At 27.4% G+C, this 20,644-nt stretch overlaps 5 protein-coding genes across 11 annotated transcripts; 2 read left to right on the top strand and 3 right to left on the bottom strand.

The window, feature by feature from the left end:
- Positions 1–13: 13 nt before the first annotated feature.
- On the bottom strand, positions 14–2,241 carry LOC100744068 (transmembrane protein 234 homolog). Its single transcript, XM_003491043.4, has 4 exons — positions 1,940–2,241; positions 1,638–1,789; positions 1,404–1,563; positions 14–1,333 (listed from the first exon to the last, which is right to left on the bottom strand). The coding sequence occupies exons 1-4, from the start codon at positions 1,953–1,955 to the stop codon at positions 1,251–1,253; spliced, it is 411 nt and encodes a 136-aa protein (XP_003491091.1). The 5' UTR covers positions 1,956–2,241; the 3' UTR covers positions 14–1,250.
- Positions 2,242–2,446: 205 nt separating this feature from the next.
- Positions 2,447–4,551, top strand: LOC100743949 (charged multivesicular body protein 7). 2 transcript variants are annotated; one of them, XM_012387928.3, is made up of 6 exons: positions 2,447–2,851; positions 2,926–3,071; positions 3,137–3,223; positions 3,301–4,072; positions 4,149–4,344; positions 4,441–4,551. In XM_012387928.3, exons 2-6 carry the CDS (start codon positions 3,004–3,006, stop codon positions 4,521–4,523), a joined length of 1,206 nt encoding a protein of 401 aa, XP_012243351.1. In that variant the 5' UTR covers positions 2,447–2,851; positions 2,926–3,003; the 3' UTR covers positions 4,524–4,551. The 2 variants fall into 2 exon arrangements, with proteins under 2 accessions (XP_012243351.1, XP_003491090.1); XM_003491042.4 differs by having other exon boundaries at positions 2,926–3,223.
- Positions 4,552–5,045: 494 nt separating this feature from the next.
- Positions 5,046–8,570, bottom strand: LOC100743472 (modular serine protease). Its single transcript, XM_003491038.2, has 8 exons — positions 8,421–8,570; positions 8,080–8,110; positions 7,539–7,931; positions 6,960–7,375; positions 6,677–6,886; positions 5,849–6,147; positions 5,438–5,771; positions 5,046–5,337 (listed from the first exon to the last, which is right to left on the bottom strand). Exons 1-8 carry the CDS (start codon positions 8,458–8,460, stop codon positions 5,105–5,107), a joined length of 1,956 nt encoding a protein of 651 aa, XP_003491086.1. The 5' UTR covers positions 8,461–8,570; the 3' UTR covers positions 5,046–5,104.
- A 289-nt stretch (positions 8,571–8,859) lies between these two features.
- LOC100743832 (tRNA pseudouridine synthase A) lies at positions 8,860–10,978 on the bottom strand. The gene is made up of 7 exons (XM_003491041.4): positions 10,881–10,978; positions 10,642–10,799; positions 10,104–10,493; positions 9,659–10,001; positions 9,335–9,590; positions 9,117–9,262; positions 8,860–9,015 (listed from the first exon to the last, which is right to left on the bottom strand). Exons 2-7 carry the CDS (start codon positions 10,709–10,711, stop codon positions 8,931–8,933), a joined length of 1,290 nt encoding a protein of 429 aa, XP_003491089.2. The 5' UTR covers positions 10,712–10,799; positions 10,881–10,978; the 3' UTR covers positions 8,860–8,930.
- Positions 10,979–11,765: 787 nt separating this feature from the next.
- Positions 11,766–20,477, top strand: LOC100743351 (ATPase family AAA domain-containing protein 2). 6 transcript variants are annotated; one of them, XM_012387930.3, is made up of 17 exons: positions 11,768–12,132; positions 12,222–12,243; positions 12,790–13,018; positions 13,226–13,580; positions 13,652–13,823; positions 14,012–14,093; positions 14,184–14,433; positions 14,517–14,731; positions 14,843–15,135; positions 15,222–15,539; positions 15,609–15,790; positions 15,869–16,055; positions 16,138–16,616; positions 16,692–16,877; positions 17,156–17,191; positions 17,429–18,308; positions 18,556–20,477. In XM_012387930.3, exons 2-17 carry the CDS (start codon positions 12,241–12,243, stop codon positions 18,643–18,645), a joined length of 3,957 nt encoding a protein of 1,318 aa, XP_012243353.1. In that variant the 5' UTR covers positions 11,768–12,132; positions 12,222–12,240; the 3' UTR covers positions 18,646–20,477. The 6 variants fall into 6 exon arrangements, with proteins under 6 accessions (XP_012243356.1, XP_012243353.1, XP_012243355.1 ...); XM_012387933.3 differs by lacking the exon at positions 12,222–12,243 and having other exon boundaries at positions 11,766–12,132; positions 18,774–20,477; XM_012387932.3 differs by lacking the exon at positions 12,222–12,243 and having other exon boundaries at positions 14,012–14,078.
- Positions 20,478–20,644: the final 167 nt, after the last annotated feature.

Raw genomic sequence — 20,644 nt, 5'->3', positions numbered from 1 at the left:
GGAAGACACATACTTATCTAAAGCATCAACTTTTATTTTAATGAGATCTTCACAACCTAATATTCCTTTCACAACACAGCCTTCTCTCTGCCAAATTTAACAAATTAAATTTGTTGCATAAGATGAGAATGCATTCAGAACCAACACTACACTACTACCTTTTCTTCTTTTGTGGTTTATAAAAACGGAAGAAAATAATTTCATTTCACCGTGAATCAGAGTGCCATTTCCGTTTTTCTAACTATCCATACACATTATTTCAACTGAAATCAAAATTTCCGAACATGCAAAGTATTTTCTTAATATATTGATTATATTTTAAGATAAGAGTGACAGCATAAAAAAATATTTCTTAAATTTTATCATAACAATCACCATCTTTGAGTGTACAAGGAGATACTTAGCAGTTATATGTATAATTTCTAAATGTTTATTGTGCATAGATCAATTCAATCTCATTTACATATACTAATTGTAAATATTTGTAATAATAATCTTTATTTCTAACAATGACCTTTATATTTGCTTTATTATGTTTCCTATTAATCTTTTTCTTCGGCTATTAATTACCACATTTTATAATTTTTCAAATTAATGAATAGTGATGATTATGAATATTGGTGATAATGAATATTTGATGTTAACAGTAAAACAAGACACTTTGAAAAAACTTGCAGAATTTAATCTGTTTTACTGTAATATGTTATTATTTCGTACAACGATGTGAATTCGATAATACATCTACAATATTCCTTCCTCTTTGGTGCTGTTTATTTGTCATGTATATATTGATGATTATAGTTCATATGTAAATATCATGAATATATAGACAATGTATCGATCCATCTATAAATTTATGTTATCTATTAATATAATTATTTACTTCTTCAGAAGTGTACGAAATAAAAATGTTAAATGTCGAAGGATTAAAGTCCCAAAATGAATTATATTTCATGTGTAACACAGTTATTAATCTGAAATAAATAAATAAGCATAATACCAAATATTTTCAGTACTAAGAACAAATCAGTGTCATAAATTCCATGTATTTTATAATAACATGTAACCCGTTATTTCTGATCTATATAATCATAAAATATATGATTATATTCTCATCAACATAATTATATCTATATAATTATTGTAATATAAATATTATTTTATTTAAGACAACAAAACAAACGAATCCGTTAAAATTTTAATTGCTATTTGCAACTAATAAAACATTTTAAAATGAAATGCTAAAAAGGTTAAAGCTGTATAGTATTGTCTATTTTATCCCAAGAACAAAGGACTGTTCCAACCAAAATCAATATCATTCCCATGTATGTATCTGAAAATTAATATAATTCACATAAATTCCATTATAAATCTTATTAAAAAATAGCAAATTATATACCAACTTTTGTGTATTTTTTCTTCACCCAAAATCCAACCAGTTATTGCCGTTATTACAAAAGTAAGAGAATTAGTGACTGGAATGGCAAGTGATATATCTACTTTATTCAAAGTTAAAAAATACAATACAGAACCACATTGATTAATGATAAATGGTATAATGTACTATAAAAATAAGAATAATTATTAAAATTGTAGCACATCTGTATATTTCAGATAATAGAATTTTTAAATGAAACCTTTAAATTTGTAATAAGAAAAGCAAGTTCTTTAAAAAATTGGCAAAATTTAGAAGATGATTTCACGTTTTCTAAACCTTTAGCTCCTTTTTTAATAAATGGATTGGTTACACCCCACAAAAATGCCACAAGAATGAGGAATATTATAGAATCTATAAAATAAATTCAAAAACTAAACAAATCTTAACGTTATTATATATGTAATAGCTTGCTGAATAAAAACTCATTACTTTAAAATATATTATATAATTTATAATAACAATGAAACTAACATTAACCTAATAATAACAATATTCACTTGCCTAAAGACGATGACATTTTTACTATGTTTCAATATTTACTGAATATTAATTTATACATGTAAAGATATTTATATAAAAAGTTAATATTGTTATCGAATTTCAAAAAGGATGACAGTGGCAGTAACAATGACAGATACTTATAACCTCAAACTATGAATACAATAAAGTTTTAAGGTTTGTCAGATCAGGCGAGATTAAGAGAAAAGATCGGATGGTAATAGAGAAAAGTAGCATAATTAGTGGATTAGTGACGTCGTGTCATGACCTGCTATTAGCAATCATTTATATTCAAGCAGTAATAATATTTACATTCTTTAACTTAAGATAATTTCAAATACGATTCTTATAAAAATTATATTAAAAATGGTTATATTATAATTATATGTTGTTATCACGATATGCGTAAAGCAAGTCACGAGCACCATATGAATGTTGCCATTTGTTTTAACAAAGAGGAAACGGGAGGAAACACCTGTAGTTAGCCAGCAGAAGTAGAAATGTGATTGTTGTACATAATATAAAATGTCAGTTTGCCTAAATTTGAATTTTACAAATCATTTCTAGCATCGAAGCATTTTTTTTTTTTAAATAAGAAATTTACTGTAATACACGTTAGTCTAAGCAAATGTATTTCACAACTTAAAAATATATCTGCTTTTTTACAAAATGAATGAATCTATATAATAGCAAAATATCTAGTAGTAGCAAAACTGGTAGTAGATAGAATAATAACTGAATCTACTGAGTACTTACACGGTTAGGTGCTTGTACTACGTTCTCAGAACGATTTAATGACAGTTTTATCGAAAGGAAGATTCTAATCAACTTTTTAATAATGAAAAATTATTAATATCTGATAACATTAAAAAAGATATTAATCATATATAGTAGAACTAATATTATCATAAAAAGGTAAATATTATTGTTTTACGTTTTCTATTTTTACATGTAAAAATATAACCTAACTTAAAAGAATATTATTTCAGCTAAAAAAATGACTACAAAAATTGAAGATGTAGATAATAACTTACCACTTCCCTCTGAAAAAATGCCTAAATGTTGGAATGAAGAAGAAAGGATTAGTGCTTTGTTTTCCCCTTTTCGAACTAAATCTGCTAATCCACAAGATTGGGTATCGAAATATAAATTTTGGCAAAATTTAATATATGAATGGTTAAAATACACTAAGAGAAATAGCTTTTCTATTGCAGACTTAAATGGTGCTTTTAGAAGGAAAGGTTGTACACCGCTTTGTTTAGTAACTGTTGTTGAAGAATTACATCGGTAATATTATCTTCATAGATTATAAAAATACAATTAAGAACAATCTACATTGAAGATTAATTTATATAATATTACAGGAATAATGAAATAATTCCAGAAACTGAATTTTTGAAAGAACCCTGTGAATCATGGACTGCATGGTCAATTGATACATTTGTGAAAAAGCCACTTGTGTGGTCATTTTCAAAAGTTAGAAGTTATGTTGTTAATAATGAAATTGACAAAGAGACTAGATATATACATTTAAAAGTCATTAAAGAATTTGGAGATGTTATACTTTCTATTTTAGAAAGAAAAAAAGAAAGTATTCTTATACCATTTTCTGAACTAGTAAAAAGTTGTAAATCTGACATGGATAAAAATATATTAGATAATACTATAATGTTAATCTTAATATGGTTGATGCGTGAAAAAAAGGTGGTTTTTGGAAATAATGAAAATCAAAGTGAATTATTGATTAAAATCGCTGCACATTCATCAGATAGTATAACAGAAATTGAAGAAGGCTTATACAAGTTAATGAAACAAGAAAATATACTTATAAAAGAAATAGAACTTATGGAAGAAGAAAAAATTAATATTATTAGTGAAGCAAAGTCATATTTAACAAAAGGTTTACGGCAGGTAGCAAAAACATATTTGAGAAAAAAGAAAGAATTGGAAAGTACTATTGAAAAGCGAGCTCAAACACTTAACAATATTCAAAGCCTTATAACAAGTATTCAAAATACTCATACAAATACTACTGTGATATCAGCTTACAAAATAGGATCAGATGTATTAAAAAAACTTAACGAGAGTTGTTTGTCAGAGTCTAATGTTATAGATATTGTAGATGACCTGTCAGAAGTGAGTAAATTTCGGAACTAAATAGTTAATTTTTAGTTTACTTATATTAAAATATTTATGTTGATTGAAATTGCAGGCTTTGGAAGAGCAAAAAGAAGTACAATGTATATTATCAGAGTCTCTTGAGAATGATGATTCAAATGTTGATTTAGAAAAGGAATTGGCAGACTTAATGAAACTTGATGAAAATATTTTGCCTTCAGTACCAAATACTAAATTAAGTTCTACCATAGATGAACTTCAAACGAACTTAAAAAACTTACATGTTGAAGGTAAAATGTTTATATTATATTTTTTTGTATTGTAATGTTATATTAGTTTTATTATTAATGTCTAATATTATGTTTGATATTATATTTTTTAAATAGACGCTACTGTGTTCCATGTATCATCTAAATTGCCAAAAAGGGTTAACAATGAAAAGATATCAAAACAATATGAATGTGTGTAAACATAAATAAAATATGGATATCACCAAATTCTGTTTAGAATGGTTTGTCTTTCTGTGACAAGTACAGAAGTAATTATAGTACTTGTATATGTATGTGTATATATATTTCATAATAGTTATTGTATATTGTTTTATAACCAAGGTTTTATATAAATGTTATGCTTGTAACAGAAAAAATAATAATGAGTTTAAATATAATACTAGTTGCACTTCTATAAAAGTATATAATTTATTTTGTATAAATTAAAAAAATAATATTATTTAAAGTTTGTGTATCAAAAGATTTTATATATTCATACATTTTTAACATGTAAATCACCTTACTCATTTTTTATTAAATATATTTGAAATATTGTATAATTTTGTATCTCCATCGTATGGCTTCCTCCAGTATATGACACCTCATTTATGTATAAAAGAATGATTGTACATTAATATAAAATAGATATATTATCATAGATCATTCTTTAAAAGATTCATCAACATGTTCTATGTACAAAGAAAGGTAAATAGTACTTTAAATCTCAGTTACATTAGTATATTTCATTAGAGGTAGAGTATAAGCAATGGTGAGCATTTCATTATGTAGGACACACAGGTAGTAATGATTGTTGGTCTATCGATAAAATAATATCCTGAATCCATAACAAATGATTGGAAACTTGAGTATACAAAGAATATGTATCACTGTTACATGTTGTAGACCCTCCTGTTGTTTTACTAATAGTAACACTAACAATACCTTTTAAATACCACAATGTATTGCTGCTAAAAATCAATCCACCTCCACTGTCACCATTACAAACTGAAGACCCTGTGATTTACATATTTTTGATCAACTTTAATGTAAGATAAACAATGTACTATAATTTTATATTAAATTTTAAAAAGAAAAACAATAATATTGTACTAACCATTTACATAACCTGCACAAAACTTATCATTTGTAATAAGTACTTGTCCTGTTTCAGGAACAATACTTGAATGTTTACACATACTGTAAGAAACATATGGCACTGTAATTTGTTGTAACATTGCACTAAATTCTCCTGAAGCAGTCTTCCCAAATCCTGCAACTTTTCCATACATTCCATTTTCTAATTTAATCTCATCCTTCGAATCTAAACATACAGGTACTAATCTGTTTGACAATGTAAGTGATGGTGTAACTTCCAATATAGCTATGTCGTTTTCATAATTTCCGCTAAGTCCTCTGTATCTATCACAATGATAGTATATATGTTTTACCTGAAATATATGTAAAGGACATGATTATTATAATAGTTATAGAAATTCAAAACACTAAAAATAATAAATATAGATACCTTTGCCTTCTTCACCGTTATATTATTATGTAAAGGAGAATCATAATCTTGAAAAATATTGCCTGTGACTATGTAAAATTTTGAAGCATCGTCCAGTTTCTGAGCCACTTCATCATAAACACAATGTGCTGCTGTAATTAGAAGTCTTTCATGAATAATAGTTGCACCACAAATAAATCTTTTTGGTGCAAAAGAATTCTCCGCCCTATAGAGTGTAGCATGCCACGGAAATTCGGAAATATTAGCTGGAGCTCCATTTACAATAGTTGGTGTATACTGTACAGGTAGAACACCACATGCTAAAATATATATTTGTATCATATCATTAAAGAGAAATAATTATTATTATATAAATTTGAATGGTAGCAAACAATATTCAAAATATTAACAAATTTGCATTAGAAATTCTTCAATTTTATTATAATATATATCATAAGCATTATTATAATATTATATAAATTCCACTGAATATACATAAATATGATTAATATGTGCAACTTATCTCACACAGATTATAATACAATATACTTTATATACTTAATAATACTTTCTTTTAAATTAAAACCTTCATTATAACGTATTGAAATAATGTATTAATTTATAATTATAATACTGTATAAAATTATTTTATATTATATTTTTAGTATTGAATCCAGACTTTTAACAACTTTATTTCCTATGCCAAATCTAGATTATTATTTTTCCCTTTATTTGTATTAATAACAATTTTATCATCAAAAACTTCTATAAACATAGAGTAATTTCTTTGTGCATCTGTTTGTAATAAGACAGAAGAATTATTAATATAAATATTTATCATTAGCGGACCTGGAATGCACTGTATTGGATTGGGGCTCCATTCACCATTTTTATTACATGTAACTCGTGATGATGCAAAGTTTGTCTGTTCTTTATAACCATTACGACAGAATAATATTGCTTCTGTTCCAGGAACAGGATTTGAACATGGAGTATATCCACCATTGCGTCTACAACTAACACCTGTTGAAGCTGATTCTAATCCTTTACAACGTATTTCTGTAAAACACAAGTATATTTCAATAATATCTTTTTACTATTTTTAATATTACTTTATAATTTTTTTTCATACCTTTACATTCTGGAATATTTACCCATTTACCTTGCAAGCTACAAAATGGACGAGTATCTTTACTTAATTTATAACCAGGATTACATTTGTATATTAATTCTTGTCCTGGTTCTAACCGTGTGCCTTGTGCAACATCACAATCATTACATACTTGACCAGCTTGCACATCACAGCAATATGATTTGTGTAATTTCCAATAACCATTTTCTGGTTTTGGTGGTACAATACAAAATTTGGAACTAATAGGAGGTATTGGACGCTGTATTATAGGAGGAGGAGTTGAAGTTGTTCCTGTAGTATATTTACATTTCACAGGATCTTCATCGGAACCATCTGCACAGTTTTCAACTCCATTGCATTTTAAATCACCATCAATACAGGCACCATAAGCACAACGAAAAGAGAAATTTGGACAGCTATAAATATGTCAAATAGAGTTATACCATATAAGTTAATTAATAAATTAAGTTTGATTATTTCTACAGAAATGAATTATAATGCAAGTAAAATTGTAATGTAGTTCAGAGATATTTATACTACATTAAATTTATGACTTTTTTCTTTAATTTTACAACTTACATGATTGAACCACATTGCATATATGTCTCATCTGAATTATCTGCACAGTCTGCTTTACCATCGCATAAACTACTTTTATCAATGCAATGTCCATTAGCGCATGTGAATTGATCTTTTCTACACGATACAGATGAAGACATATTGGATGAAATGCCTGTACATCTAGACAATGTTTCATCACTATTGTCAATACAGTCCTGTATTCCATTGCAAGTTACATCTCCATCTACACATGCACCATAAGAACATCGAAATGCATAATTTGGACATATGATTTCAGCTTTAGTACACTCTACAACTGTTTCATCAGAGCTATCTTTACAATCTGCCTGCCCATCACATAATAATTCACTCTTTATGCAGTCTCCATTTTTACATTGAAATGTTTCTATACTATAAGAAAGACATTAATGAATTTTGTTATAAATCCATGAAATGTATGTTTGTTAATGAATATTATTACTTTCATATTAATGACGTAAATAAAATATTTTATTGATGTAAAATAACAGTATATTTATAAAAAGATATATTAACTTACCCACATTGTGTATATCCATGTTTCATCAAACCTATAAAATAAATAAACTATATATTTTACGTTTCAAATTCTTTACTTTATTTTATTTTAAACCTATAATTTGTACATTAAGCTATAAAGAATATATATCGTATATCTTTCTGCAAGAAATTGTTTAAAATTTAGAATAATAATAATAATACAATTACGAAAAAACAATGTAATTTCACTCCATGATAATATGCTTTATGTTATAACATGTATTGCAAATATACTTATTATCTATGGTTGGTATATATAAAAATTTGTCAGAGTTCAAGGTCACTACTAAACTAGTTTAGTACAAAAAAAAATTTACTTACTGAATATAATTGTTAAAATGATAATTATCGTATTTTTCATAATAATAAAGAAAATTGCCGGGAAGATTCTTTTAGCTTCTTTAATGATGAATTCTCTCAGTCACTAATCCTGAATCAATCTGGAATAACCCGTTTGAGGCAACAAGTATTCTTATCTGTTTGTGTGCATGTTTGTGAGGGGAAATACGCGGATGTATATTCGCTTTATTCTGATTTGATGATCATATGTTAAAGCGAGATAGAAATAACATATAACTAATATTTCACACACTTGGAAGATCACACGAGAAAAATCAAAATAATTGCAATTATAGACGTACATATAGTAAGCAGAGATAATCTATTACAATAATTTTTTTGTAAATCAACGATAAATGAATATATTCTATAATTAAATAAATTCTTTTAGATTTTGTATACATTTGTAATAACATTACAGTTTAAAATAGTTAAAAATAGTTATTATTGACAAATATATGTAATACACTTTTGATAAAAAATACAATGATCTCATGATACATATTCACACTGTACTACATATTCTTTAAATGCAAATCTCTTTGGTGTTAGGATAGATGCCAACCAATGCATCATTCTACATTACACTTGTCAAGGTAAATATTTTTATTAAAGTATTCTGTAATTTAAAAAATATTAATCAATTACTCTGTAAATTATTACATAAAAAAAGGATACACTTTTTCTGATATTTCCTTATCTATTATATCCTGTAAAATGCATTCTTTATAAAATTTGTCAACATCGTCATTGCATTCTTGCCATTCTAATGTTTTGTGAAATCCATCTTTTCCAAATTTTTCATTATAATATTCATAATGTACCTAAATAAAGGAAGATCTTAATTAAATAATTCTATTTCGTATTTGAAACTAATTAAAATTAAAATATCTTACAAAATGTAAACTTAGTCCTAAACCTGGTGCAATAGGGATGTCAATTTTTTCTACTGAAAATACATCTTTGATAATATCACTTGTCACAATATTTCTACAAATCCCTATAACTAAAGATACCATTTTTCTAATTTGATGTAACATAAAACTTTGTCCTTTTATTTCCAGTACTGCAAATTCCATATTATTTGCAATAAATGTTTCAACACAACGAAAGTATATTATATAACGCTTGGCTCTTGGATCTAATGGCTTTCTAAGAGAAAGTAATATAATAAGTAGAGAAAGTAATATACTAAGATTTTACGATACAAAATAACTTACGTTTTCGATGTAAAATTATGAAAATTATGTGTGCCTTCTAATAATTTCAAAATTTCATTTAGCTTGTCAAGCATTTCTGGAGTCAATCGGAATTCATGATATGGCTTTCCATCTATCATAGATAGTTGTTTAAGTCGTTGTTCTTCATTTACTTCTTCCTCTTCGTCAATTTGTAAAACATTTGAATCTTCTGGAGCCAAAACAAATGTGGGAAGAACATATCTGTATGTTCTAGCATCGCATTTAGTTTTACTATTAAAAGTTCTTGTTACCCTCTTTACATCAAATACTCTGATATCCTTTGGAAGATACTGATTTATATCTTCTTTGTTTACATAATCAGCTACAATTGATTATGAGTTAATGACGTTAATTATTATTTTTATCATTCACAATTATCGCTGCTTTATTCATATAACTGTAAAATAAATAATATAATACTTACGCAATTGTAGAGAAACAACTTGCCTAACTGCTGATACACCTTTATCTGTACGTGCAGCTCTTTGAAATTTAATTTCTCTTACATCCTCGAATTGTTCTTTCGTAATAAAATTTGCTTTCAACAAAGCAGATAATAAACTTTCTTCAATAGTTTTCCTACCACGATTAATTTGCATACCACAATAATTTTTGCCCACGTAACTTAACATTATCACAAAGTTTTTCCTTTTAACGTTGTTTTTTCTTTGTACTACATCTTCAGTTGGTTCTACCTTTGGAGCTTTTGTTATCATTTCATAACTTTCATCGATCATTTGTCTTTTATTAGTTCGTTCAATAATATTCTCATCTTGTTTAATACTGCTTGACATGTTTTTATTAAAAAAATTATCTAAAATTAAATATATATAATTAACATAAGAATACTAGAATATTATAATATTTTTTAATAATTTTCAAATAATTGTCCTATATTTTCATTCAATAGTAGTGTTTTATATGTATATACATGTATGTATATGTTATGTTAATGAACTTACCGTATTGTAATCTTATAAAACGGGAAGAAATTAAATTATTTCTAATAATATACTGATTGCCACGAAACATTAAAAATGTTAAATTAATTCTAGAAAACAATGAATAAAATTTTTTAATTTTTCAGTTTTTTTGAGATACACCTTCAGAGAGCTATAACCTATAAAGTAAAACATTGTTGTACATAATTTTAATTATCTTTATAATTTATATATATTATACAAACAGAACATTCACGAACCGTATATAATTTACAGACACTGTATAATTAGTAAATATATAAAATATTATAGATTATTTTCATAATTTCATACACCCAAAATTACAGAAACTATAGAAATTTTAACTTTCCAATAAGTACAAATATATGACATCTAAAATGCATTTAAAGGAAACATCTTTCAGTAGCTTATGCTTTTTTATTTACTTAATTTTAATTATGCCTAAATCAATTGCGAAATATATGTAATTTTAAACAATTAAGTGAAGTTTTAACAAGCATATTACATTATTTCTTAAATATATCTTTGCTTACGATGCAGGTTTTTACACGCTTTTACTAAAGAACTAAAACACTATCAAATTTTAATAATTATATTTGAGGAAAAGGAAGTGGAAATTAAAAATAAGTACAACGAGTTTAATAAATTCATTCCGCATTAACTTAAATGAAATATATTGAGAAAAAGTGATCTTATGTCTTATAGCATTTCATATGCTAAATTTTACAGAATTAAAGTACCCTTTTAATTAATCGTTTTTAAAAACAAATATTTTTTTATACAAAATAAAAAATGCATCTATTCTAGTATATAAAAATATATAACTCAATTTAAATTGATTTAAAAATTTTTGAAATGCCTTAACTTCCAGGAACAGTCATATGATTGTAATTCCTAAATTTAGCATTTTAAATAACAAAACTTCTGATTTTTTGTGCGATCAGTATTTCAGAACATATGATATGAACTTTATGCGATGATAGATCTATTCTGTATTTAGTCAATGTTTGTACCAATAATTACATTTATGCATATATCATATACTTACCATCAGTAGCTAACTCGTTTTATTTCAGAGCGCGCTAATATCGTATTCTTACATCATATACTTAAAGGTGATCACAATTGCAAACGGGTTAGGTTAGATCTACAGATACATTTACAGCTAATTTCAGTATGTGTTCACGTATGCAATGATAGTTTGCGGATACGAATTTTGTAATCATCGATTCGACAAGAAATTTTTTATTGCAACGACGAACTTATTGGTTATAACATGTGTCATGTGGATCTTTATTATTCATGTTGTTAATGTAACATAATTTTAAGTGATAGTCGATCATAAAACGACCTTTGTGGAGGTTCAGTGTGCATGCGCTACGTGCACTCAATCGAGGCAGTGGTGTTACTTTACCTAAGGCATATGACGGACGTTAGCAGTTTTCTTTTTACTTTAAGTATAAATTGGCAGCAAGAACTGGCCAGATGAAGGTAATTTATTTGGTAAAATGCTAAATATTTCGAACATCGATGACCTCAAACGCTAAATAATTCCTGAGGTTAAAATTCGTGTGTTTCAGGGTGAATCTAATTGCTTCTATGGTGCTTTGTTTATTATTATTATAGATCGTGCATATTTTAATTTCAATCTTCTTTTTTACAATTTCTATGGTTAATCATTAATTGTATCGTCACTTTTTTATAAGAAGTAATTTACATTCATTTTCATACTCTTCGGCGTTCTGCAAAAATATTTAAGTGGGCGGTGTTCCATTTCGTAAAAAAGAACAACAAAAAATACGAAAAAATGTTTATTAACTGTCAAAAAGTTCTATCATTGTTATATAATTTATTTCATTATATTATGAGTCAAATATACGATTTTTCCACTGTATTTCACAAGAATACTTGATGTTATGCCTTCTACTTCAATTATTTTTATAAAATATTACCATTCTAATTTAAATAAGTTTTTAATACATTTATATATCTATAATTGTTTTAATGACACACACACATACACGCACGCACGTGCAGTAGATTAATATACAAGGTTAATATATTAGTGCATAAGATAGATATATGTATAATAATTGAATCATTTGAAATGTAAAAAAGAAGTACTTTTAATTGTATGATACAATATAGATAATGTCAGATGACGATGCTGCATTGGACTCAATGGATACAGAAGAAGATATCTTTTCTCCGAGAAACCGTAGCCTGGGCTCTAATGCCAGAAGGGTTAAAAGTTTGCGTACTTTACGATCACATTCAAATTCTACTTCTCATATATCTATGAATAACTTAAGTGTGCGCCGTAGCACACGTCATAGAATGCAAACATATGATAATCTTAATACTAGCTGGATTTTAGGTAAAGCATATCTTAAAATCATACTTGATTCTATATGTAATATATATCACTTACATTTAATCTTGTTAAATCATATCAAGAAAATTATTGAATATTATGTAACATATAAAGTCTATCTTTTAAATAATGTTCTAGATAAAATAGGTGTTAGATAAGCAAAAATTCTTGTTATGTGAAAATTTTTGAAGTATTTCTAATGTATTTTAGGTACACAAACATTGAAAGGTTATCCTATGTTTCAACAACATGGTTCTTCATCTGACAAAGAAATGGTGGATGAAGTTCCTGAAAGAAAACGTGATGTTAGAGAGCGCATGCCTCTTAGATCACGTGAAAATCACCCTCCAAATAAAAACTCTAGACATATTAGAGAAAGAACAGAACATGACAGACAAAATAATAGAGAACTTAGAGGAAGAAGTGATCGTGATCTTAGAGAAAAAACAGAGCAAGACAAAGATATTAGAGATCTCAAGGATAGGCAGGAAAGGGAAAGAACAGAGAGGGAACATAAAGATAAAATGGAAACCAGAAGTAAATCTAATGAGGAAAAGGATGTAAGGTAAATATTCATTAAGGTAATTTATAAAGCTAAAATGTGATTAAATCTTTATTAAAATAACCTATGTATAGGACAAGAAAATCTGATAGTCCAAGTAGACTTAGAGAAGGACCTGCTACAAGACTTGGTGGAAATTTAAGTGAAAAGGATGTGAAGCCTAAAGTAGAACGTGTTGAAGCTGATGAAGATAGCTCACAAGAAAGTGAGAAACCTGAAAATAACGATAATTCTGAAAATGAAGATGTAAGTAATTTTTTGTAATTTTTTTGATGAGCTATTATGTTCTAATTTTTAATATAAAGTAATAAAATAAGAATATTGTTTTATAATTTGTACATTGATTAGTACATGTATAAAATAATGTTGAATCAATGAGGAAAATTATTGTTAGAACATAATGAGAAAATAAAAAATACTTATGTTATTGTCAGGGTTATGAAGATATGTATACCCGTATTAAACGAACTAGAAGGACAGCACAGCGGCAATTACCAAGGGGTAAGAAACTTACAGGTTCGATGTTTATCTTTGACATAAACATGCTACTACTTTATATGACTAAAGACGTCTTTTTATATTATTTCCAACTTAATATTTTTACAGTGGTAGATAGTGATTTAAGTGAATCTTCCGATTCCCCCGGTCCTAGAAAGTATAGTTTACGTCAGAAAAAACCAGCTGTAGATAGATTTCAAGCTAATGTAGAACCAGTTCGGCGATCTATAAAGGCACTTAGAAGTGTTCTTAGTAATTCCATGAGAAGGCGTAAACATAGAAGCAAAAGTACAAGCTCTAGTGATTCCAGTGATTCAGAACCTCAACGTTATGATAAGAAGAAAAGTAAAAAAGCAAGGTAAAAAGAGAATTTAGGAAATATTTTGCTAGATTAGAAATAATCATACAAGTTATTCTTCAAATAAAATCATTTTATTGAAGGCAATCAGCAATACCTCAAGGTGGACCACCTGATCGTAAAGCAGATATAAATCCAATTACTTTAGATACTAATATTAGATTCAATGATGTTGGAGGCTTAGAATCACATATTCACTGCCTTAAAGAAATGGTTGTTTTTCCTATGATGTATCCAGATGTTTTTGAACGTTTTCATATTACCCCACCAAAAGGAGTATTATTTCATGGTCCACCAGGTAGGTTCATCTTGTATACATCTATATTTATTATTATACATTTATAATTACATTAGTTATATTTAAAGTAACACATTGTGATTATTAATACATCTTTATTTATTTATCTAGGAACTGGTAAGACATTGATAGCTAGAGCATTGGCAAATGAATGTAGTCAAGGCAGTAGAAAAATGTCGTTCTTTATGAGAAAGGGCGCAGATTGTCTATCTAAGTGGGTCGGGGAATCCGAACGCCAGTTGCGATTGTTATTTGAGCAGGCTCAACAAATGAAACCGTCCATAATATTTTTTGATGAAATAGATGGCCTTGCACCTGTTCGAAGTACGAAACAGGATCAAATCCATGCTAGTATTGTATCTACTCTTTTGGCACTTATGGATGGCCTCAGTGATAGGGGAGAGGTTAATTATTTCATTTTTGAAAACATGTTTAAGCGCTTAATTATCAAATGTTTATGATTGATTTCCATTCTTTTTATTGGTAATAGGTAATAGTTATTGGAGCAACAAATAGAATAGATGCCATTGATCCAGCATTACGTAGGCCAGGTCGTTTCGATCGGGAATTATTTTTTCCTTTACCTGCTATGAAAGAAAGACTAGAGATATTGAAAATTCACGTTAGCAAGTGGAAAAATCCCCCACCTGATCAATTGTTAGAGGTATTAGCTGAAAAAGCGACAGGTTATTGTGGCTCGGACTTGAGAGCTTTATGCACTGAAGCAGTTTTGCAAGGATTGCGAAGAACTTATCCGCAAATATATATAACAAATAATAGGTTACTTTTAGATCCTGAACGAATCAAAGTATGTTATTATTATTTGATAACATATATCTATTAAATAAGTATAATAAGATTATATATATTTTTATAGGTGAAAAAACGGGATTTTTTACAAGCTAGTTCCATTCTTGTACCATCATCACAAAGAGTGTCACCTTGTGCTAGAAGAAAATTGCAACTTTTTATGGAACCCTTATTAGGACCTTTATTGGAAGAGTTGCTTAATTCGATAAAAGGAATATTTCCACAAGGAGTTAATTCTGCTATGGCAAAGTAACAAAATTTTAAGAATAACTATTTTACTGTTATATTAACCTTTCTTATTTAATATTACTGTCTTAAATATCCTAGAGTGAAAATTACTAAAGGAATTCATCGTCCAAGGCTATTAATTTCCGGTGGAAATTTGTCTGAGGGTCAAGGACCACATTTAGCACAAGCATTATTATATCATATGGAACATCTACCAATTCAAACATTAGATGTTAGCACTCTTTTTGCAGAAAGTGGACGATCGCCGGAAGAAACCTGCGTTCAGGTTAGTTAACAATAATAAAAGGAAACATGTATTATTAGTAAATTATAATTAAAAATATTTTATACGATTTTGAATAATATAGGTGTTTAACGAAGCTGCCAGGAATGTGCCGTCCATAATTTACATTCGGTCGATTGATCAGTGGTGGCCACTTGTACCTGAAACTGTAAAAGCAGTTTTTTTGTGTCGTATTGCAGCACTTGATCCTTCTTTACCCATTTTAATTTTAGCCACAAGTGATAGAACATATCAGGATCTTCCTACTCAACTTCAAAGTCTGTTTAGCGAACTTCGTAGTGAAGTTTATTCTATGAAAACACCAACAGCAGAGCAAAGATCCAAATTCTTCCGACCTATTTTCATGGTTCAGAGCTTGAAGCCACCAAAAATAAAAGATGACAAAGTAGAAGTTCTAGAGGAGCTTCCTTTAGCACCAGATCCTTTACCAAAGAAATTGACGGAAGAAGAAAAGAAAATAATATATGAAAAAGAAGAAGTTTCGTTAAGAGAATTAAGAATTTTCTTGAGGGAAATTTGTGCAAAACTTGCAAGAAATAGACAGTAAATATCTTCATATTATAACTTTTTGTTTATAAGGTGAAAATTAATATCAAATATTAAATATTTACATTGCAGATTCTTCATGTTTACAAAACCAGTAGATACGGAAGAAGTACCAGATTATAACATGATAATAAAACAACCTATGGATTTAGAAACCATGATGACAAAAATCGATATGCATTGTTACCTTTGTGCTCGAGATTTTCTTGATGATATCGATCTCATTTGTAGAAATGCTTTGGAATATAATCCTGACAGGTCAGTGGGCACAGTATATAACATTTGTTTTATCAAATCCCTAACCAAATCTTATAAAACTATATACTTCAATATTATAATTTAAATACGGAAGCGTTTGATATGTTTTACTACTCTGTTTTCTTCATAAATTATTCAAAAAAAATGTTGCACAGATATTATTTTTTATTATTACTTATTCTCCTACTTTTTTTTGTCATTATACATACAATTATAAATAATATAAATAATGGAGTTAAAGTTGATACTGACATTCATGTTGTGTGTTTTCATGTCAGCTTACGTGATAGGCCTTCCCTTGGAATATTAAAGAGGTAGTTCAGATATTCCTGTTTATCCGTTGCTGTTGTTGCTCCGTAGTTAAGGTGGCTTTCAATTGCTGGCATATATTTTATTAATTATTTATATATGATACATTATATGAAAAAAGTTGTATTATTGAAAGCCACTCATATTAGTTCATGTTGCTTTTCGATAGTGATATGATTCTTTATAATATTAATATGTATATATTATATGGTATACATATATTGCGTAATGTTCTTTCACAGAGATCCAGCTGACAAATTGATAAGACACCGTGCATGCTCTCTTCGTGATAATGCATACGCATTAATAAAAGCAGAATTGGATTCCGACTTTGAGGATAAATGTCGTGAGATTTCGAAGAATCGTAAAATTATTGAAAGTACGTCTAACAACGAGGTAGAAAATAAGAATCAGTCAAAAGCAGAGCAATCCACGTCTGGAACCGAACGAACAGATAAAAAAGACATTGCGAGTCCTAGTCATTCCTTGATTGTAAATGGAAGAAGATATAATAATTCTAGAAAACGTAGAATACCAGCTTGGGCACGGGGCTATGTAAAGAAAGTTCATAAAAAGAAGAAAATCGCATTTGATGAAAATGTAACTGTATCTGATAACAAAGTATGTTTAACTAATGAAGCGACAAGTATAGATTTAGAAAAATTCCAAGAATTTGAAACTGAGGCAAACAGTGTTTTGAATGGTCATGTACCTCTGTTTGATAATTCTGATTCTGAAAACGATTCGCAAAATGAAAGTTCAAAAGACATGCAAGGAATTCAAAGCAATAATGTCAGTGATCAACATATTGATGAAATTGAAAATATGGATATATGTTTTACGGAAGAAGAGAAGAATGCGGAAAATAGTGCATCTAATTCATCGTCTAGACGGGGAAGTATAGATGAATTATCGTTTGCTATTGAAAGTGATTCTAGTCCAGCCAGATTTGAGGAAACCGAAAGGTTTTTAGTAGATAGGAATGAATTGGAGAATGCATGGCAAACCACTGTTGAAATTACAAAGGATTTTCCTGTAGAAGTACTATGTGACATTTATGTGCAACTAAGTCGGTGTGTAGGAAAATATGCTCAGAGCTATGATAGAAAATCACTGCCAAAGGTAAATATATTTTATTTAACCAAATTTGTTATATTTATTCATTTTTCAATATCATGTAATATCATTTCCCTATTTAATTAATTATTCTAACATTCATATTTGTCATTAAATAATATCAAGCAAATTATTATTTGTTTCTTATTGAATCTTATTGTTGTGTATGACTTTTCAATAGAATAATATAATGTAGAGAGAGAATAATTTTTTTATGTAGTATAAAGTATCTTATAATTCATAATGTGTATAGGAGTTGCTCAAGGAAGTGAAAAGATTTGAAGAGTTCAAGACAACGTACGAGAAAGTTCATCATGTCGCTAATCAAACCGACATATTATAAGTCACACGCTACCTTTAGTATCATTATAACAAAATTTTTGTACATTTACACTAAACAAAGATTATCAATTAATGTTAAATCACATGATGATTTAAAATAGTACATTTTTTTCGTTTCAATCTTTACAGTTACTGATAATTAATAAGAGGAAGGAGGTAACTTTAATGTTATATAGATATATATGAAGGAAAACCGAAATGGTGCATTCGAATTTCGGTTTTTAAAGACATGGTGAAGTATAACTGTGCATTAATCTTACAAGGAAAAGAATGATCGTTATATATGAAACTAAAAGGATACGATTTTAATCATTTATCTCTCAGTATCTAAATATAAAATGATAAATTATTATAATAATATTGGCTTATAATTATTAGTGGCTGACATACTATATCTCACAGTAAAAAATTTTGATATCAAATTTAGATATTTCAATAATCATACATAATTCTCGGTTAATTATAAATTTTTGCATAAAAATTGGTATAAAAATGCAATAAAAGTAATTAGTTAGAAAACTACAAATAATTTGTTTTCTGTGCAAGTTGATTTTAGTGGGATACTTGTGAAATAATTTTTGCGTTAATATATAGTACTTCATGCCTCAAAGAAGTATATTTCTTCATAACAAAATTTTGCAAATGATGGTTATACAAAGATGATGGTAATTTAATACGATATGTACTTAACTATAGTTTTTTACATGTGGTACTTGGCAGTACATTATATCAAATTATTTTATTGTATCTGCACATAGTAGAATTCTAACAAATCTTCATAAAATACATTATAGATTCATTATATGCGCCAGTTATTACTTTGGATTTTTACAGACTTTTACATAATTTTTATAAAGGTACTTTAAACATAGACATATCTTGACATATAGGTTCCAACATGCATATATAAGGTCATATGTGTTCTATTTTTAAAAAGAAATCATTTAGTAAATTAATACTCGATATAAAAATGTCTAAGTTTTAAATTTAAATTCAGTAATTTTATATAATTTTTTTACTGTTTCATTAGAGGTTATTAATCAATCATTAAAGCAATGAGAACTTAAAAACAAATTTCATAAATTGTAAAACATGTAAATACATTCCAAATTTTATGAGCAATATTACATATTGCATAATTAAATATTTTTGGCATGTACATAATGGACTTTTAGGAGTAACTTGTACTAGATTTTGATATTTATTATATGCCTTCTTTTCGTATTTAGAAATCATGGATAATTTAGTAAATTAAATTTAGATAATCTGTGTATTATTTAAAATAACGCTTGATACAATAATTTTTCATCAATGTGAATAAAAATTATTTGTATCTAGCATAAATTTGTCATTCTTACATACATTAGTGATTGGTCATATATAATGACTGGTCACGAATGTTATCATGGCATTATTCAAAATTTGAATTTGTTATTTTAGATAGTACGATTTTATTGAGTACAATTATAAAATTATATAGTTGAATTATATTTAGATAATTAGTTTTTTAATTATAATGTGGATAATGTACAATCGAAACATGGTACGTGCTCGTCGGTTTATTTTAACCAAAGTTATAAACGATAAGCAAAGTAATTAAAAAATAGATTTTGATTCAGTTATGGGTATAACAGTGGATATAATTGAAAATCAGTATAAATATGAAATACCTCGGTAAAAATCGTAAATATATGCAAAGAAAATCGTATTTGTATAAATGTTAGAAAATATTTAACGTAAAACTTACATTCTAGATTCGTATACTGGTTGTGATTTATACTGTAACTGTGAAAGAATAGTTACCAAACATTATAGATGAGAGAAAAAAGATTTTAATGCATTCTAGAGTGCAAGTAATAAGTTCTTCCTATTGACATTGTTCATATAAATAGTATTCATTTATATAAGAAAACAATGTGTTAGCAAATGAATTTTTTTATTTAGTTTCAATTATTTACATGCATATATATATATATATATATATATATATAGTATGTATT

The sequence above is a fragment of the Bombus impatiens genome, unplaced genomic scaffold, assembly GCF_000188095.3.
Source record: "Bombus impatiens unplaced genomic scaffold, BIMP_2.2 scf_0494, whole genome shotgun sequence".
NCBI classification, from domain to species: domain Eukaryota; kingdom Metazoa; phylum Arthropoda; class Insecta; order Hymenoptera; family Apidae; genus Bombus; species Bombus impatiens.
The sequence above is the reverse complement of the archived record's forward strand: the minus strand, read 5'-3'. Positions and strand labels throughout refer to the sequence as shown.

What these genes read in the sequence shown, in the direction of transcription:
- LOC100744068 (XM_003491043.4), bottom strand. An exon ending in TTCTTATTACAAATTTAAAG is followed by an intron (nt 1,564 to 1,637) that starts GTTTCATTTAAA and finishes TTATTTTTATAG; the next exon opens with TACATTATACCATTTATCAT. An exon ending in TGAAGAAAAAATACACAAAA is followed by an intron (nt 1,334 to 1,403) that starts GTTGGTATATAA and finishes ATTAATTTTCAG; the next exon opens with ATACATACATGGGAATGATA.
- LOC100743949 (XM_003491042.4), top strand. Translation starts at nt 2,934, where the DNA reads ATGACTACAAAAATTGAAGATGTAGATAATAACTTACCACTTCCCTCT. An exon ending in GTTGTTGAAGAATTACATCG is followed by an intron (nt 3,224 to 3,300) that starts GTAATATTATCT and finishes ATAATATTACAG; the next exon opens with GAATAATGAAATAATTCCAG. An exon ending in TTGTAGATGACCTGTCAGAA is followed by an intron (nt 4,073 to 4,148) that starts GTGAGTAAATTT and finishes TTGAAATTGCAG; the next exon opens with GCTTTGGAAGAGCAAAAAGA.
- LOC100743472 (XM_003491038.2), bottom strand. Translation starts at nt 8,460, where the DNA reads ATGAAAAATACGATAATTATCATTTTAACAATTATATTCA. An exon ending in ATGCAATGTGGTTCAATCAT is followed by an intron (nt 7,376 to 7,538) that starts GTAAGTTGTAAA and finishes ACATATTTATAG; the next exon opens with CTGTCCAAATTTCTCTTTTC. An exon ending in TCCAATACAGTGCATTCCAG is followed by an intron (nt 6,148 to 6,676) that starts GTCCGCTAATGA and finishes TATATATTTTAG; the next exon opens with CATGTGGTGTTCTACCTGTA.
- LOC100743832 (XM_003491041.4), bottom strand. Translation starts at nt 10,711, where the DNA reads ATGTTTCGTGGCAATCAGTATATTATTAGAAATAATTTAATTTCTTCC. An exon ending in TAGGACTAAGTTTACATTTT is followed by an intron (nt 9,263 to 9,334) that starts GTAAGATATTTT and finishes TCCTTTATTTAG; the next exon opens with GTACATTATGAATATTATAA. An exon ending in AAGGAAATATCAGAAAAAGT is followed by an intron (nt 9,016 to 9,116) that starts GTATCCTTTTTT and finishes AGTGTAATGTAG; the next exon opens with AATGATGCATTGGTTGGCAT.
- LOC100743351 (XM_012387929.3), top strand. An exon ending in AAGAAAAGTAAAAAAGCAAG is followed by an intron (nt 14,434 to 14,516) that starts GTAAAAAGAGAA and finishes ATTTTATTGAAG; the next exon opens with GCAATCAGCAATACCTCAAG. An exon ending in GTTAATTCTGCTATGGCAAA is followed by an intron (nt 15,791 to 15,868) that starts GTAACAAAATTT and finishes TAAATATCCTAG; the next exon opens with AGTGAAAATTACTAAAGGAA.